Here is a 17,918-nt window from a genome sequence, read left to right on the forward strand (position 1 = left end):
TTACCTGATGCCGGGATGACAAGGGAGGGGACGGATTTCGAACTCTAACTGACCCACTCCCATTTTTTCTAATCTATAAAAACCTTCCTCCTGCATTTTTGACATAAAATGTTACCAATGCACACATTCTTTGCAAAGAACGAACTGCATCTACTTTGCAGTACTTCTCTCACAGTTCTACCATTTCCTATAGATATTCTGGAAATGCAAACGCAACAGTTTTTGCTCGGCATGATTTTTTTACGTAGCTATTGTTTTGAGTAACAAAGAGTGAATGATTCTTGTCCTCGAACAAAGCATGCTTACATTAAGGTATAGTTCCTGCTGATTGCTTCTACTTGTAGTGAAATAATATACTTTTACCATCGATATCTTTAATTCAAAGAGCTAATGTGCACTTAGGGAAGAAGATCGAAATGAAATATACAAAATGCACAATTCTGCATAAAAAAATGTGTTTATAAATACCGTTAATTTAAAAAAAAAGAAGAAAAACTATAGATGGAAACGAACCATGGCACAAGTAAAATCATCTGTGATATAGCTAGGGGTTTACCCTACTGAGCTATCCAGAACTTACACTCTTCATTGTAAATATAAATCAATATGATAGAAATCAGCTCCCAAAATTTTTGTCGGTTTTTTGCAAAATTCGACCCACTGGCCAGGGTGTCCTTAAAATTATTTCTCAATTTATTCTTTTGAACAAAATAATCTAGATTTTTTAAGGGCAGGCCGGTCCTGAGTGATTTCTAGGTCATAAACCATACAAAAACATACCATTTTATTGAGAAAATGCTGTTTTCGCCAACTCTGAGGATTAATAATAAAATTGCAAGAGCAATATAATAGGTTCAAAATGCAAATTCGAAAAATTTAGAAATATGTAGGATAGAATAGCAAAAAACTTTGATTTTCGAAAGTGATTTTTTCTGGAAAATCCATCTCCCCTATAGGTCAATTCAATTGTTATTCGCCATAGATCTTTTGCATAGAAAGAACAGCTTACTCTGCATTTTTAGGTGGTTTTTTCAGAACACAACTCGGCCGATTCATATTTCATCTAACCATGCAAGCGACGGAATCAAATTTGAGTTTACTATTTGGTAGTCCTTGTAATTCTTGCAGTCCAAGCTCTATATGTAGCTAAAATATCTAGCCATACCGTAGTAAACATCTAATACATGACACTTTTTAAAATGTTGACATGACTATTCATTGATATTTTAATGAATATCGTCAAAGAAGTCTGATTTTCCGATTATAAAGCTCCGTAAGAAACCCGTTTCGTTCCAAAAAAATTTTCTGAGTAAAAATTAATAATGTATCAATAAGGAAATCTTGAATTTTTTCCCCCTTTCATCGACATCAATTTTATTTCTTTCACATGTACAGTGTGTGTAATTTTTAAAAATAAAGATTGCCTTAATGTGACTAAAACAATAACCTTGGACTCACATAGAAAATGTTGAATCATTGTATCATTTACATTTGTACACAATTAAACAAAAACATGAAGAAGAAAATCAAAAAATATTTTGATTTTTAACATTTTATTTCAACTCAATTTCCATCTTGAATCTTTCTATGGTCAAAATCCTGAACTTAAAAGTATAGAAATTACAATTTAATATGATTATCGAAACAGATAATTTAAATCAATATAAGTAAATACTCTATTAAATTTGAGAAAGAGAAACGAAACTTTAAAATTACCTGATGCCTCATACATGACTTGATATTTCAAGTCACATTCTACATCGTTCCAAAGTGTTTTTTGGTGCAGGCCAGCTGCACAGTGCTCTTTTCCTTGGTAATTATCGGGTTGTCCACTGATCCAACTCGTGTACTCACTTTTACCAGTTGAGAATGCTACCCATTTTCCCTCCGTGCCAATGTCAGTAAAATCAATCCAGTAATATACTGTTTGATAATATGCATTTATATGACTAATTTTAAAACTTGAATCTGCAAAATATTGTATTGTATCCTTTAATTAATGAAACACTATTTCTGTTTTATTACAAGTATAACGATATGCTTACGCATGTCTATTCAATAGTTAAAAATGTTTTGAATATTTCGTAGGGAAGTGAATAAACACTGAGCGATTATTGCAGGAAAAAATTACATAACCCGCTATTGCGGGTTATGTATTTTTTCTGCAATATTGATCCCTTCATACTGTATCCCGCATGAATCACCAAAGAAAGCATTTTATTGTTTAAATGATTAATTTAATAAACTTATTGTTACATAATCATCTATTGTCATTTTCATGATTACTTCAAACCAAATTTTGTTAAATAATAAAGTCACAAAAGTGGCAGAGTGCAACATATCTATTTGTTTTGTGATGTTTTACTTAATAAAGATGAAGGGCTCATGTGGTTCAATTTCGAGCAGGTGGAGGATATTATTTCATAGGAATATGTGTGGAATAATGCTATATGCAGGAATCGTCTTTTTTGAGCATTATCAATTATGGATAAACAGTATTATTAATTTTAAAAGGAGAAACCTTCGAACTTGTTTGAGAAAAATGTATTTACTGTTTGGAAAAGTCTTCGAAAGCCATTTATTTTCGTTTGCATTATTAATTTGAAGCAAATTGTCCCTTGGTTTCTGCAGAAAATCTAGTAAGAAATGCGTATGTATAGTTCAATCTGTGTTAAAACTTCGATTACGGATGCAAGTACACAATATTGTATTTCATACATCTCTTTAAATTTAATAACAAACCTCTTCTTTAGTTAATTTTCAGTAATTTAAAACCTTCCAAGTTTACATTTTCATTTTTAAGTGCACTTGTAAAACATTAAACATGCAAAAAGGAAAAAGTTGATAAAAACACTTGTGTATACTAATGACAATGCAAAAATGATATCAGTATAAGTTAAAATAACTCATAACGGAGATGGAATCCTGATTCTTGGTTTTTTTCGTGCATTATAAAACTAAGCCACAATTCAAAACTGAAAGCAATGGAAAGCTTACCTGTGCTTGAAACCAGTTAATTTTTGCACTGAATAAATGGTAACAGTGACCATTGTAACGTTTCCATCCTTCTTTACAACCTGTTTGATTATAAATGAATATATTATTATTATATTTTCATAATTTTATGAATTATTTGTGATCAAATAAAATTAGATTGGTTTAACACACAACACAGTGACAATGTATTACAGCGGTACAATACACACACAAAAAAATTTACTAATCGCTTTTGGCTTCCTTTTCCAAATGTTGTTGATATTTGATTGGATCGTATTCAACTTTGTGTACATCTGTCCATCACAGGTTTCGGATCCACTAGACTCGCAACCATTGAACGTACAGCCTGATCCACTGCACTGAGTCTCAAAGACAGCTGTCTGTCGAATCAAGGAATGAGATGTCATGAAAATAAATAATTTCATGTTTTAACTAATTAAAATACATCAAGTAGGTTTTGTCACAATCTGTTAACCTTTATCATTTTCGTTTTCTTTTGAATGGAATAAAATAGTTGGAAATGTAGATTCGTTATATTTTTCATCAGAATATCGTCTACGTTGGGTTGTGCTGCCTCAGATTCCATTAAACAGAAGACCAGCGCAAATATTGCACAAAAATTACAAAACTCCAAAAAAGCATGGTTAGATGCTATCGGGTAGAATATGTCTATATGTAAAGATGAGTTTGTATTTATACATTATGTAACGCATGAATCAGTAACAGATTGTTTTTGGGTTACGAATTTAAAACTCATTTATACGTATATAGAGATAGAGTTGCATTATAATAGCATTTCGATAGTATATTCTGTATTCCGGAATAGCCAAAGTTTATAAAAGGGTTGTTGTTATGATATGCAATTATATGCAGTTCTACGGCTGATTAGGAAATAATTTTTTTTCTTTTATTTTTTTAAAAAAAACCTATGAAATGGGAAACTTTAATTAGTCTACAGCCCCTAACTCGTTACTTGAAATCCTAATACGTTGAAAAAAATATTAAGTACATGTTAAAAAAAGTTCTATCAATCATGAAATCACCTTTCATCACGTTTGAACTTTAATATGAAAACGCATAACGAACAATATTACTTCTGATATGGTAAAAAGATTTTTTGTATAGAAATGGATAGATAGATAGTTAAAACATGTAATTAAAAGAACATCTCATGAATTGAGTATGATTTTATCCAATGGCTGCTCGGGGGAGGAAGAAAACTCAAGCTTGTTGGATAAAAATAACATTTGTATGTGGTTAATTTTTATAACATGTGACCCGTATAGTATACATAGTCATTTAATAGTCTTGAATATTTTTATTTGACGCTTTTAATAATTTTTTGGACAACAAAGATGATATAATGTTTTTCATTTTATGCCATAACAGTGAAGATAATTATGTGTGTGTGTTTTTCACTTAAATTCTCTCCCAATATATAAACCTATATCGTATACATGTATATATATATGTGTATTGAATACCATGTTCAAACCAAATTTTTGTACATTTGGTTAAGGTTGTTTTTTAATCTACACTCTTGACTTCATGACATTAAACCATTAGGGATCATTTACTTTTCATGAGTACAGATAAACTTGGTTTTATGTCAGCAAGGCGCAAGTTTTTCAAGATATGAATCTAAAATATCCACCACTTCGTGTACCAACTATCAAATAGGTGCAAAGGAGTGTCTTAGGCCTGGTTGTAATTCTAGCATTCTTTTGTTAAACGTAGAGTATAGTGATTAGGTGTCTATTTGAAATGCCAACTTGTTTAATTGGTCTCTTTTATATTGTATTACATGTAATCATTTTAAATTTGAACTATTTATCAAAAGTTGTATTATCGAGTCTGAAGGTAAAATGAAGGACCACCAATTTAACCACTTTATTCGGGTAATTCAACCGTTTTCGATGGTTTTCTTTTCCTGTGATTAAAATTCAGCACCTAATCGTAAAGAGGAAAATAAGGTTAAAACTAGACACGATCTCGTTGCGAGCAACGAATGGGTCTTCCGTCCGATTTTTGAATAGATTAGATTAAACTTATCACTTCAAAGATAAAATCGTAGATCTAAGCGAAAAAAAAGTAAAAAAAATAAATAAAATTGCGGCAATCGTGGTTTGAACCCGGGTCACCTGGGCCATGTCCACGACTCTATCGACTGACCTACTCAGACTCTCGGTTCAGAATTTTGACGCTTAATTTCTCGAGAATGACTGAATTACCTGAAAGCACCTTGTTGCGAGCAACAAGTGGGTCTTTCGTTTGATTTTGAATTGATAGGGTTCAATTAAACTGTTGACATTTGGTACGATTTACTATCATATTAAAGGGTACCTGCAGCCCAGCCGATGTGAAACATATGTTAAAGAGTTTATTTACCAAAATTTAATGCAAAAAACCGCATCGAAATCGGTGCAAAAATAACGGAGTTACGCTTCTTCAAAGTGGCTATTTTTACCTGCTTTGGGAAATTTAATCAAGAGAAAACAGAATTAGGCGATAACGAGGCTTCAGCGGAAGTGACGTCACGAGGTCAACGGGAGGGAAATTTCCTTACAAAGCTATACAAATTAAATTCGATTTTTCAGCCAAAATGATCGATAAAGGTCTAATGTTTTGACGTATCTTGTTATTTTAAGTATTGTAGATTTAGAAATTTGTATCCGTTATTATTTTATTACAATCAGATTTCTTTTTAAAGGATTTTAAAATTTGTTATTCTCGTTGCATTTTTACCAATGAATACGATATCTTGAAACGCTTACATGGGCTGATTTATGTTCATTATTCATTTTTTGATTACATAATATCTTTCACACACGAGTGATCCGAGACAATGACACAGGTAAACAGGTAAACTAACGAAGCCACACGTGTATCTGGGGTATGTATACACAAGGTACACGAGTCTGGTGAACAAAGAGAGTTTCACACCTCTAGACTGGTAAATAGATTTGTGTATAATTAGCTACTCAATTGTTAAAAGATAAAACAGAAAATAAATTAGACTGTGTAAAATCAAGCATTCGTCAGCTAAAACATGTGTATAGTCCGTCAATCAGTGATTAAAGAATCATGCATGATACTATTAAATAGTAGAATTAATGTTCGAAGTAAATGCCTTTATTGTTACTTATCTAATCACTTAAATAATGACCAAAGTTACAATTCAGCAATTGAAACCTTTTTATGTGATCAAGTAATTATTTCGGAAGTAATTACGGTGGTCTTTATAATTTCTTATTTTATAAAGTGCAACTTTCTTTCGAGCGCTATGGTCAGCAATTAAACGCTTTAAATACATGTAACTCCGTATAGCTTAAATTGTAACACTGACAACGAATCATTATGAAATTATCTGAATAAACTGTAACATTTTGACAAAGGATGAAATAAATGTAAAATTAAATTCCATTATCGTATTTTTAAAAGAATACGAGACAGACTTAATCATGCAGCAATCTTGGACTTTCGCCTTGATCCGTTAATAATCCCGTGTATGTTTGTTAAAGAATGCATACTATTTTGATTTTTATTGGTCCGATATTAATATTATTGAATAATCGGGCGACATCATTTGTAATTTTATGCCTTATACGAGGAATAGACCCCGAGTTACCTTTTACGAAATATCATTTTGTATTATCAATTAAAGTAGATCCAGTGTTCTGTGACGTCACACTTTTTTGTAAAACTTTGAATTCCTTAAAAATTGTGTAAGATAGTTTTATTTATTTTATGTGAATATAATCACATGGATGTAATTAGAATTATTGGTAGGTTAAAGATATTTTCGCACTTAATTTTATACTAAATTTCCAAATTTTTATATATTTTATCTATGCAAAGGGGAAATAACTCTTTTTCTGACTTTTCTCTCAGTTGTATGTCTAAATGCTATAGTTTTTCTTATTCCAACGATTAATTTTAAAATATTTTAGTAATTTTAGTTTTCTGATAAAGTTGACATTAAAATTAAACAAGAAAAACAAATTTCTGCCTACAAGATTTTACTTTTAACAGAAAAAAAAATACATTTTTCTATTGCTAAAATATGCTTTAGTTTATGTTTATCTGGCATTTCAAAAAGTGTGATGACATGTATATTTTTTCTAACAATTGATGACATTTAAGTCTCTTAAGTCGAAATCAGTTCGTTTTTTCAACTTTCCTCAGAGTATTTTACGAGTATGGAGCTACCTTAATCAGTTAATCATGTCACTGAGAAATCATTCGAAAGAATGGCAATATTAACAAAATATGTTTCTTATAACAATAATGCTTTGATTAATTGTCATTTTGCTTCATATGGTGTGCATTTATATGTAAAATGTGTTACACATTTGACGAAATTCATGAAGCAAACAATTATCCGAATTAGGCATTTTTGTTCGATAAAATACAAGTTAAACTCAAACAACAGTATAATTAGTTATCCAGGGTTGATAAGGAAATAAAACAACAGAAAAAAATGTTCATATATCGATAAAACAATGCAAGAAAACGAACAGTTTTCACACGATATTCCTGTTTCTCATACAGCGGCGTTGACCCCGTGACGTCACAGTTCATCTCGCGCCAAATCGGCTTGATTCAAAACTCGTTCAGGTGTGAAATCGGGTTTTCCCCAAATATCTCGAAAACTACTTACGCAATCGCTGTAGAATTTTCAGGATGATGTTTTTACACATAGATCTCCATTATATCAAAAATTGACCGGCACTGCAGGTACCCTTTAACTTCCTTTTAAACTAATTTTTCAACCTACACTGCGAAATGCAGATTTCCGGAAAACGTCATTTTTAAACGTCAATATCTCTGCAATGCGTTGTCCGATTTTAAAACGGTTTTTAGTTTTGTATTCAGTACAAAAATGTCAACAAAACGCATATGCTTTAAAATTCCAAAAATCGAAATATTATAATCACTTCCGGTGACGACCGGAAGTGACGGACGACCTGCTCATATTAAAATTTGATAAGTTTAAAACATATTCTGATGGAAAAAAATTGTAGATTATTTGATTTAAAAAAATTTTAAAACACAATTTTCCAAAAATTCTGTTTGAGCGGACCGGAAGTGACGGACGATCGTAGTTTTACCTGATCGGCCCAAGAAATTCAAAAATCTATCATTCCTGAAACTTTTAATTTTCTATCTTTAATCGTTTTTGCGAAAAAGGGAGGACAAGATCACTTTTTACAAAAAGAAAAACGAATATAACGGACGATCGGAAGTGATGTCATCAACAAAAATGTACATGATAAAAGACCTTGATATTTTGTATTATTAGTGAAATTTTCATAAAAATCCATTGTAGCATATTTGAGATATTAGAGTTTTAAGAAAAATGTTAAGAAAAAAAAGAATAATAATAGTGAAAAATAGAGAAAAAGAAACCTAACAAAAACAATAGGGCCTTCCGTTGGAAACGGAAGACCCTAATTAAACTTCTGAATACCATGCACTCATATTAATAATAGAAAACAGAACTTACTCTTACACTTCAATGCATTAAGTTATCGTGTTGCAGATGAGAGCAATCAAATATAGTGCTTACAGTGCTTGTTTAAGTTTATTTCAAATCATTATAATACCATGTTAATACAAAACATGAGTTATCGCAACAGCTATGATAAGAGATCAATAGCGAAGAATACTAAGGTTTAAACAAGTAATGTTATTCTTGTTTACGAACTTCTTTGACGCAAATCTTAAAACTCTCGACTGAAAAATATCACTCACATTACAACGTAGCTGATGCTTCACACAAGATTTGATATGCTTTCTTGCAGATATCGTCGTTCCAGAATCCTTTTACATAATTATTAATGGCACAGTTTTCTTTCCCACCGTAATTATCGGGATGTCCACTCACAGTCCCAACTTGTGTACTCACTTTTCCAAGTTGATAATGTCACACATTTTCCCTCCGTACCAATGTCAGTAAAATCAATCCAGTATACAACTGTTTGTAAATACTCATTAATGAAATTTGAGATTGTACATTTTTTTAGCTTCATTCACTCAATATGGGTAATTTGAGGTATGGAAACCGAAGGAAGCAGACTGATTGACAAACTTTAACAGTGGTGAAAGAGTATAGCCACCCCCTCCGGTTTCGTCGTTTTTTTAAGGTATCTCACTCCTCACGGAGCAGATGTTCATTATATTTTAATGTAATATGATTTTATTCATTTAAACCTCACAGAAAGATCATCATTTCATAATTACACAACATTCATAAAGAAAATTCATTTGATTTCAAAAAACAAACAAGTTTTGGGGGAACTATTTTCTTGCGCGGAAGGTTTTTTTTTTAGTGGAAAATGACAGAAACAAGCAATTTTCAATATACTTTTCTTTTTATCATTGTTTACTCAATATTCACATTTTTAACATTTGATATATTTATGACATGTTCTATAGGTCTTGTGTGACTTGTACAAAACTAAATGTTGAGATAGTGAAAGACGTTTAGCATTAAATCATGCAAATATATAGCAAATGTCTGAATTTTTAAAGCCAAATTTTGCGAGAAATTTACCTTTGAAGCTACATATATCTAAAATTTGACATCACTGCCCCCTATGTTGTTGGGTTTATTTTTCTAATGTCAAAATAATACTGAATACATATCTAGGCAAACTGGATTAATCTTATAAGATTCTTGATTTTTAAAATATTTTTATTTTTATTCAAATTGTAACTATTATAGAAATTATCTATATTAAGTGCAAAAACGTCACACAAAAATTTATGCAGCTTCATACAATTTTTTCCGTTATCCCTCTATTCAGTGTGACCATTGTGTATAATTCATAACAATATTTCAAGAAAAAAGTTTGCTCAATCAAAAATACTGACAACAAATCCTAATCAGGTTGAAATTACATTTCAAGTGCAAAAAGGTCAAAATAAATTGGCCATAACTCAGAGGGATGAACACTGACCTCCCATTATCTTTGTATTTTTAAAGTCTTTTTGTCTGCAAATTTCAATGATATACTTCTCAGGAAATTCTTGTTAAGAGTACATTGAGGAGTGGGTTAACTTAACATGTATTCCTTTTAAAGGAATGATCGGCAATAGTGATATATTGATAGCTAAAAGCAATCAACATGATCAGTTTCATGTAAAATAATTAAAAAAGTAAATACGTACTGTATTTTTACAAAAGATATAATATTTTGAATCTGTACACCTTTACATCATCATTATAAACCGTCAACAAATTTAATTTTGAAATAAATTTGGGGAAAGCCGTTTGTAAACTCCTTGTCTAGTTTTATCTTTTTAACGTAATTATTAAATGTTAATGTATCTTCTTTTTCTTCAGAATGCCGAGTAGGGCTCTTCAAAGAGCATTAACACGTATACAAAGAAAGAGTTGTATTAAAATAATTTAATGCGACTGAAAAACATTGAATGCCATCATAACTTGCTACTGAGGTCGCATTATAACGTAACCTTGTTTATAACTCAAGCCGTCTTCCTAGCTACTATTATGCAACATCAATAGATCGAGGTCAGTTCATGGAGCATCTTCTTATGATTGAGGTCTGTTCATCGAGGTCAACTGCATTACTGAATGAATCTTTCGATCGAAATTCATACGCGTGAGACAAAATGTGCATTCTTGAAATAACAGGTCGAACTGTATTTTATGTATGTTTGCCTCTCTTAAGGTAAATGAATTGAAATTAAACTGAGTAAAATATTATATAAATACTAAACCAAACTTCAAGTTTTTATAAGAACTACTCATGCAAGCGGAATGTGTGCGCAGATGGAAGCATTTGCCGGATGCCTCATATGTACACAACAGTGATCGGCCGAAGCCGATCACAAAAATTTTAAATATTTTAAGAGACCTTCTGAAACTGCTTCGTTCTAGTTACATAATACAATCTAATCAATAAATTAGATTCACAATTGTCGTTTCTTACAGTTTTGAGAGCAATGTAAAATTCAAAGGGAAATTGGAAGTATTTACGCAAGTTTTTGTGAGGAATAAACATACCAATTGGAAAATTCTTTGTGAGCCAGTTATGTTCATTGGCATCATTGATTTGAAGCAGTGTTGTCTTTTGGTTTCTGCAAAAAACCTTAAAAGAAAAAAAAAAAACTACGTGGTTGTTGAAATAATACAGATTTATAGAAATATATAGAAATATTTTTGAACCCGATATATTTGAAATGCAAGGAAATCTTAAAAGAATTTAACCCCCCCCCCCCTCCCCAGTATAATTCAATTCTTTAAGACCCAAAGTATTTCAAAATGTATTAATAATTTCAGAATTAATTTCGGGATTTTGTTATAAAAACATTACGCTGTGGAGATTACTAGTATTAAGCATCCAATACGAGAAGTTTATCAAATACTTTTACCGGTGCTTGAAACCAGTTCATTTTTTTGCTAATAAATGGTAGCAATGACCGTTGTAACTTTTCCATCCTTCTTTACAAACTGTGACAATGTTAAATAATCTAAGTGACCTGTTTTTTGTTATTTAGAGATAGTGACGACCATAGATAGCTTGTGTCAATATGATTCAGTTTATAGCAGCAAAACAAATATTCATAAAAAGTGACAAGTACCCTACCAATCGCTTCTGGTTTTCTTTTCCAAATATCGTTGATACTTAACTGGTTTTTGTTCAACTTTGTGACAATCTGTCCATCACAGGTTTCGGATCCAATAGACTCGCAACCATTGAACGTACAGCCTGTCCCACTGCACTGTATCTCAAAGACAGCAGTCTGTTAAAATTATTAGATATTGATGCACACCAAATTTTTACAACATTGCTTCTTTATATAGAGGATAAAATCTTGTAATATGTAGCAGGTGCTAGCTCACTTATATTTTAGGACATCTCGAGAGATACAATTTCATTTTAATTATGTTTAAAGTTGGACAGGTGTTTTATATCATTGTAAAGGCTATGTTCAATGAAACAATATCTCGATTCATTTCCCATGGGGGTGAGGGAGTGGGAGTGGCTGTAATTAAACTTGTGGGGAACTTAATTACCAACAGGAATTGTAATATTTCTTTAATGTGAGGGGTTTTCCATCCCAGGGTACCACACAGACTCGATTGATAAAGGTTCACAAGTTTTATTATATAGATGATTGATGTGAAAATGAAACGCTTGTACTAATTCACTCACGGTACAATATTAATGATATAATTTCAATTATCAAATCGATATGGAATTAACACTTATATTACAGTAGTATACAAAGATTCCGCAAGGTATTTCTTAGGAAAACTCGTCCGCTAGCCAAGGGTTTTCGGTCCACTTTGCTTTCCATAAACCCTTGGCGGATTTCATTACGAAAACTCGGTGACAAGCTCTGTTGCAGCTGATAGTAGCTGATCCAATCGCAGTGCTTGTGCATGTAAATATAAACTTTAAAAAGAAAACACGTGTGATCTTTGGTAAAACATTCGGTGCTTTTAACAAGTTGAGACACAAGCTCTCGAGTACAGTGTCTCCCCAACAATGGTCTAACCAGATCGCTTTAAACACATGTATATTTTTTTCTACAAACTTGTCAAGGCTCGCGTAATAGCATTGGAAATAAACATGGCGAATGTAGAAGTTGCATATCCCGTTAGTATATACGTTCCTGCTTATGGTTTTTGCTTTTAAAGGTTAAATGAGCTCTGTTTTATTTGATTTGTTTGGTCTGCAATATTCACGACAACGATACCTGGTTTTATAGCATGAAGGCTTTTTCACTCCGGTACAGGGGCCTGTTTCACTAAAAGGCGTAAGATACGACCAAACTTAAGTTAGGCCTTGGGGCGTACGCCAAAATTTAGTCCGGCGTAAGTTGCGTTTCACTAAGAGGCGTACGCTTGGTCGTAAATACTAGTATCGGACTAAGTTAAGGCCAGACTTGCGTCCTTGACAACGAGCTTATGCACATGCGCATACATATCATAAACGGAGAGAGAGAGAGAGAGAGAGGGGAGAGAGAGAGAGAAATTTGTTTGATATCCATTGAAAGGATATATCATAATGAAAATTATCACATATTCTTCTTTACTATTTATTGCAATATTTGTTTTGAGGTCTATAATTAAAACTTAAAAACGCTGAAACATATTTAGATTGAAAATAAATCGTAGATTGGATTATGTTGAAAGGAATACATTCGCAACTCTGTTTTGTAGTAAAATATAGGATTTTTAAAGATCTCTCTCTCTCTCTCTCTCTCACTCTCTGATCTGTCATCTCTCTCTCTCTCTCTCTCTCTCTGTCTCTCTCTGATCTGTCATGTTGATTTCCATAGCGTTTTTTTAAATAATGTGAATTTCGTAACAAACAAACATGTAAATATCAATATTGTCGTCTGCAATATTCGATATTGACTCTGCACAATCAAAATGTCTTCGGAGAGTAAAAAACGTAAGCCAAACTGGACTGATGATGAAATGAAAATTCTAACATCTTGTGTAATTGAAAACAAAGATGTATTATTTGCAAAACTGTCGGCATCAGTGACAAACGAGAAAAAGAAAGCTGTATGGGAAGACATCACAAAGCAGTAAGCATTTAGATTTTTAAAATAACGATCAACAAAAATATAATAACATCTCCTATTTGATAACATACAATTTGTTCATGTATACATGTTACATATAATCAATATTTATGGTCAAAAGCCTAATAATGATTTTTATGTTCTGTGTTTTTTTTATTTTTCTTTTTTAATTTTTAACAAAAAATATACAAATGAAGGTAGACTGGGGATTCAAAAATATATATAGTGTCAAAATTTTACTGCAGAATAAATTCTTCTTCTGCCTTGTGCAAGAGGGAAACAGAAGAAATTAAAAAGAAATGGAAAGATGCAAGATCCATAGTAAAGAAAGAAGCCAGTAGAAAATACCAGACGAAGAAAACGGGCGGAGGGCCTCCCCCGGAATCTGTATTCAAGGCCTGGGAACTTGACGTATGTGTTTGCAATATTTACCTAGAATTTATATAATTATATGTATTATGTATCTGAAAAAAAAGTTTCCTTGCTAAGATGAGTTTCCGATACTGACATAATTATTTTTTCATTAATGTTTCGCATCGTTTAGATTATTAAATTGAAAATGGCAACTACATTTTCGTTTTTATTGCTAGATATTGTCAACTATACCGGATGAACTTATCTCTGGGATTGACGGAGGGGTTGATACTGCCTTTGCCAGTAATTCTGAAACAAGTATGTATAAATACATGGTACATGCTTGTACATTGTAAACTATACGTTCACTGCATGTATTTTTATAACCTCATAATGTTGCCTTCTCGACTTTTGTTTCATATACTATTTGATTGTCCATGCTTTGCATATTTAGTATTATTGTAGTATACAGTAGTTATAGTATAATTGTTTTTGAAATATATGATATCTAATTACTAGTATTGCTTTGTAACAGATAACTTAGCCTCATCATGCACTGCGGTCCAATCAGAAACTTCCGTTGGAATTCCATCCTTCATTGGTTTGTATGATTATACATATTATATAATATAATTATTAAATTTTAAATCATAAAAATTATTATAATATATTGTCAAATTTGATATGCATGTTCTTCAAACACGGAACACATCAGTGTGTAGATTTGAAATATTGATTTTAAAAATGTATGTTTGTATATAGTAGAAGAAGTTGACGTTCCGGAAGAAGCTCCAAGTGTACATGTGTCCGGGCCTTCCACCGACACATTCTTAGCTTCAACTCTGTATGGATCTAAACGTAAAGGTAAATAAGAAACAATGCCAACACTATAAAAATGAATTAAAAATGTATTAAACATTCCTTCATTTTTAATTTTTATATTTTTCGAGTAATTTTACGTTTGTTACGAAAAAAAACCCCTAGTGAACTGTTTCAAATTCATTCATGTAATTTTAACTATCCATATTACACATATGATTTTCTTCTGTTTCAATTGACATTGTTCTGATCATTTAACTTTTCATTAAAAATCAAGACACGGCCAGCGACCCCGACGCTGAGTTTATTGCGAAACTGATAAAAGTAAAGGAGAGAAGAGCCATCGCGGAGGAGAGAAAGGCAGATGCCCTAGAGAGGATAGCGGCGGCATTTGAAAAAAAATTTGGAATTTAATAAATTTGAACACAAAATTATAAAGTTGTCATGTTCTTTATTACAATGTTAGTGTGTGATTTAATGAATAGATGAATTGTTAAAATAAGTTGGCAACTTGAATGCGCACATCCTGTGCTCTCCTTGGTGCGTTTGCGTTAAACACGGCATTGTCATTGATGTTCTGTACAACCACAACCTCAAGTAAGGGGACTTTCTCTGAAACAGCTGAATTATGAAGCCGAATACAGCATTGACTAATTTGAAAACATCTATTTGGTGAAAATGGGAGCACTCCTCCAGTTCGATGTAAACACCTGCAAAGAATTACTTGAATGTAAATCTACTGTGAAATCATTAGAATTCGTGGTAGCTCAATTTTCGTGGTATTCGTTGGTAGTGCCCCCCCCCCCCCCCCCCGAATTTACATCTTCAACGAAGCAAATTTAGAAAGAGATATCTTTGTTACTGAAACTGAAACCGACCCATCCACGAAACTACATCTCCGCGAATAATCAAAAAACCCACAATCCAAGAAAATTGCCCAACAGAATTCTAAACGAATTTACAATAAAATTGTAACAAGGTTTATTTATGGTTGCAATAGATATACATGTACATATTTTTCTCAAATAAAATAAAAACTTTAAGGTCGCGTTTATCGTAATGAACGTTTGAAATAAAACATTTACTTGCAAGTATGACGTACATGTATAAAGATATACAACGAAAAATTGCGTTTAATTTACCTAAATCTGGATTTTAATACCCCAAACGATTTTTCTATGACAACAGGAGTCTTTGCATGGGCCTCGTTGTATTTCACTTCGTGTTCATTGGCTGGGGATAAGAATGGCGTTAAGAGCCATTCCTTTAGAGGGTAGCCAGAATCCCCAAGTAACCACCCACCCCCTTCGAGATGTTCCATAAAACCTGACAATCCCGAGTTGCTCAAAACGAAGGAGTCGTGAGTTGCCCCGGGAAAACAGGTATTGATGTGAAGAAATCTGAAATAATATCAACCAATTTTTCATCCTTTATACATGAGTAAGCAAACAATAAGCATTCTTATATCTGTTATATTTGTTTGGTTGTATTTGGTGCAATAAAGTTACTTAAAAATTGACAACATTTACATTTTCAAAGGTTGTTGTTTCATAAAACCCTTTTGACGATATATTAAATATCTTAATTTTTTCCTGTTGAAGTTTGGGCGTATATAAGGGTATTTCTATTACAAAAAAATGATGTACTAGTATTTATGTTTTGATCAATACCGTTTATACCTCATACTGGAATCAGTTACGGCCTGAATATTTAAGGCATGAAAGTTTTTTCTGCATACAAAGGCAGGCTCCTGTGGTCCACTCATGCCCTTAATTGGTATTAGAGTACCATCGATTGCACCAACGCAATTTGGAAATTTGGCAATGTCATAGAACTCAGATTTTATATGGCGTAATTCATTGGCAGTAACTGGAAACTTTATGTTGTCTACTGTTGTATTTATTGCACTGCACACTGTATAACAATATAATGAATCTGTGTTAAAATCCTTAATGATATATAAAGAATATTAGAAAAGGAAATGTACAACTGATTAAATGTATTACAGGCATGTAAAAACATGAAGGATAGTGTATACAAACATGTACATATTATTATTATCAGTATACCCCAAGGTACTTGCAATTATCACTTTTCTGAAACTGCTAAAACTTTGCAGTTATTGAGAACAATGTGTAGGCGCATATTACAAAGAAATTCCGCTTCCTTTTTTCTGGGAATTTCAGTACTTTTTATTATATTCATTTTATCTGTACAAAATAGAGACTGAATAATTGTAGGGAGTTTTAATACATGTAATGATTACTTTGGAATTATGACTCATTTTGAATTATTATTGTGTATATATTGTGTAACATGTCATTTATATTGCATGACATTGTCAAATATTAAGGGGGAGGGGCGTGGGATGTGTTAACTTGCTCACTTTTTCTTTTAATATCATTTGTGAGTGCAGGGAACAAAATGTTAAAACATTCAAGGGGTCAAAACTCCCCATCAACGATGCTACGTGCCTGCAATAATTTTAAATAAAAATATAGTTTACATCATTTTAAAGTTAAAATAATGAAGTGTAACAACCTGTATGTACTACTCGGGATACGGATGATCTGGAAACGCCATGAAGGTCGCCTACTTCCGAAAAGAAGTCCGCCTTTGACAGATATCTTAAGGTGATGAGTACCTGTAAGATGTTTATGTGTATCTTTATATATACATGTATAAATGCAGTTAAATTGTAATAGGTACATTGTAAAACCCATTATAATTGTCATATCATGTGATTCCATGCGTCAGTATTTGTTTATTTATGTGTGGATATTTAAGAAGCATACAATGACTCTTCCCGGGAACCTATACCTACTTACGAGATCTATATCATCAAGATACTCGAGAGGGTTGGTTCGGTCCCGAAAAACGCGTTCTCTCCGATGTGTTTCCCTTCTTCTTCTGCGAAGCAGCCAGAAATTCGCCATTATTCAATGTTTACTTCTATAGTTACGCCTGCCTTAGACCAGCCTTAGAATTTGGTCTTAACTTAAGGCCGGCGCAAAGTTACGCCTTTTAGTGAAACGGACCTTAGTCCAAATATTTGACTTAAGTCCGGACTAACGACAGGCGTAGGGTTACGCCGGGCGTACGCCTTTTAGTGAAACGGGCCCTGGTCCTTACATGTACAAAACACTATGAATAAAACATCCCGTGCTTTCCCTAGGTTA

The 17,918-nt window shown here is 32.4% G+C and overlaps 1 protein-coding gene, 1 long non-coding RNA gene and 1 pseudogene across 2 annotated transcripts; 1 reads left to right on the forward strand and 2 right to left on the reverse strand.

Moving 5' to 3' along the window:
- On the reverse strand, positions 1–14,076 carry LOC128192472 (macrophage mannose receptor 1-like; annotated as a pseudogene).
- Positions 14,077–14,114: 38 nt separating this feature from the next.
- LOC128169143 (uncharacterized) lies at positions 14,115–14,784 on the forward strand. Its single transcript, XR_008241503.1, has 3 exons — positions 14,115–14,238; positions 14,456–14,521; positions 14,683–14,784. It is a non-coding gene; the product is annotated as an uncharacterized LOC128169143 (long non-coding RNA).
- Positions 14,785–15,232: 448 nt separating this feature from the next.
- LOC128192479 (putative nuclease HARBI1) lies at positions 15,233–17,675 on the reverse strand. The gene is made up of 5 exons (XM_052865191.1): positions 17,535–17,675; positions 17,281–17,404; positions 16,419–16,653; positions 15,882–16,139; positions 15,233–15,449 (listed from the first exon to the last, which is right to left on the reverse strand). Exons 1-5 carry the CDS (start codon positions 17,673–17,675, stop codon positions 15,233–15,235), a joined length of 975 nt encoding a protein of 324 aa, XP_052721151.1.
- Between the last annotated feature and the right edge of the window lie 243 nt (positions 17,676–17,918).

This window comes from Crassostrea angulata, chromosome 1 (assembly GCF_025612915.1).
Source record: "Crassostrea angulata isolate pt1a10 chromosome 1, ASM2561291v2, whole genome shotgun sequence".
Classification (NCBI taxonomy): Eukaryota; Metazoa; Mollusca; class Bivalvia; order Ostreida; family Ostreidae; genus Magallana; species Magallana angulata.

Bases quoted from the DNA above. Each gene is read 5' to 3' on its own strand.
- LOC128192479 (XM_052865191.1), bottom strand. From the start codon at position 17,675: ATGGCGAATTTCTGGCTGCTTCGCAGAAGAAGAAGGGAAACACATCGG. The intron at 17,405-17,534 runs GTATGCTTCTTA...GTATATATAAAG, and splicing joins GGTTCCCGGGAAGAGTCATT to ATACACATAAACATCTTACA. The intron at 16,654-17,280 runs GTTGTTACACTT...ATTGTTATACAG, and splicing joins ATCCCGAGTAGTACATACAG to TGTGCAGTGCAATAAATACA.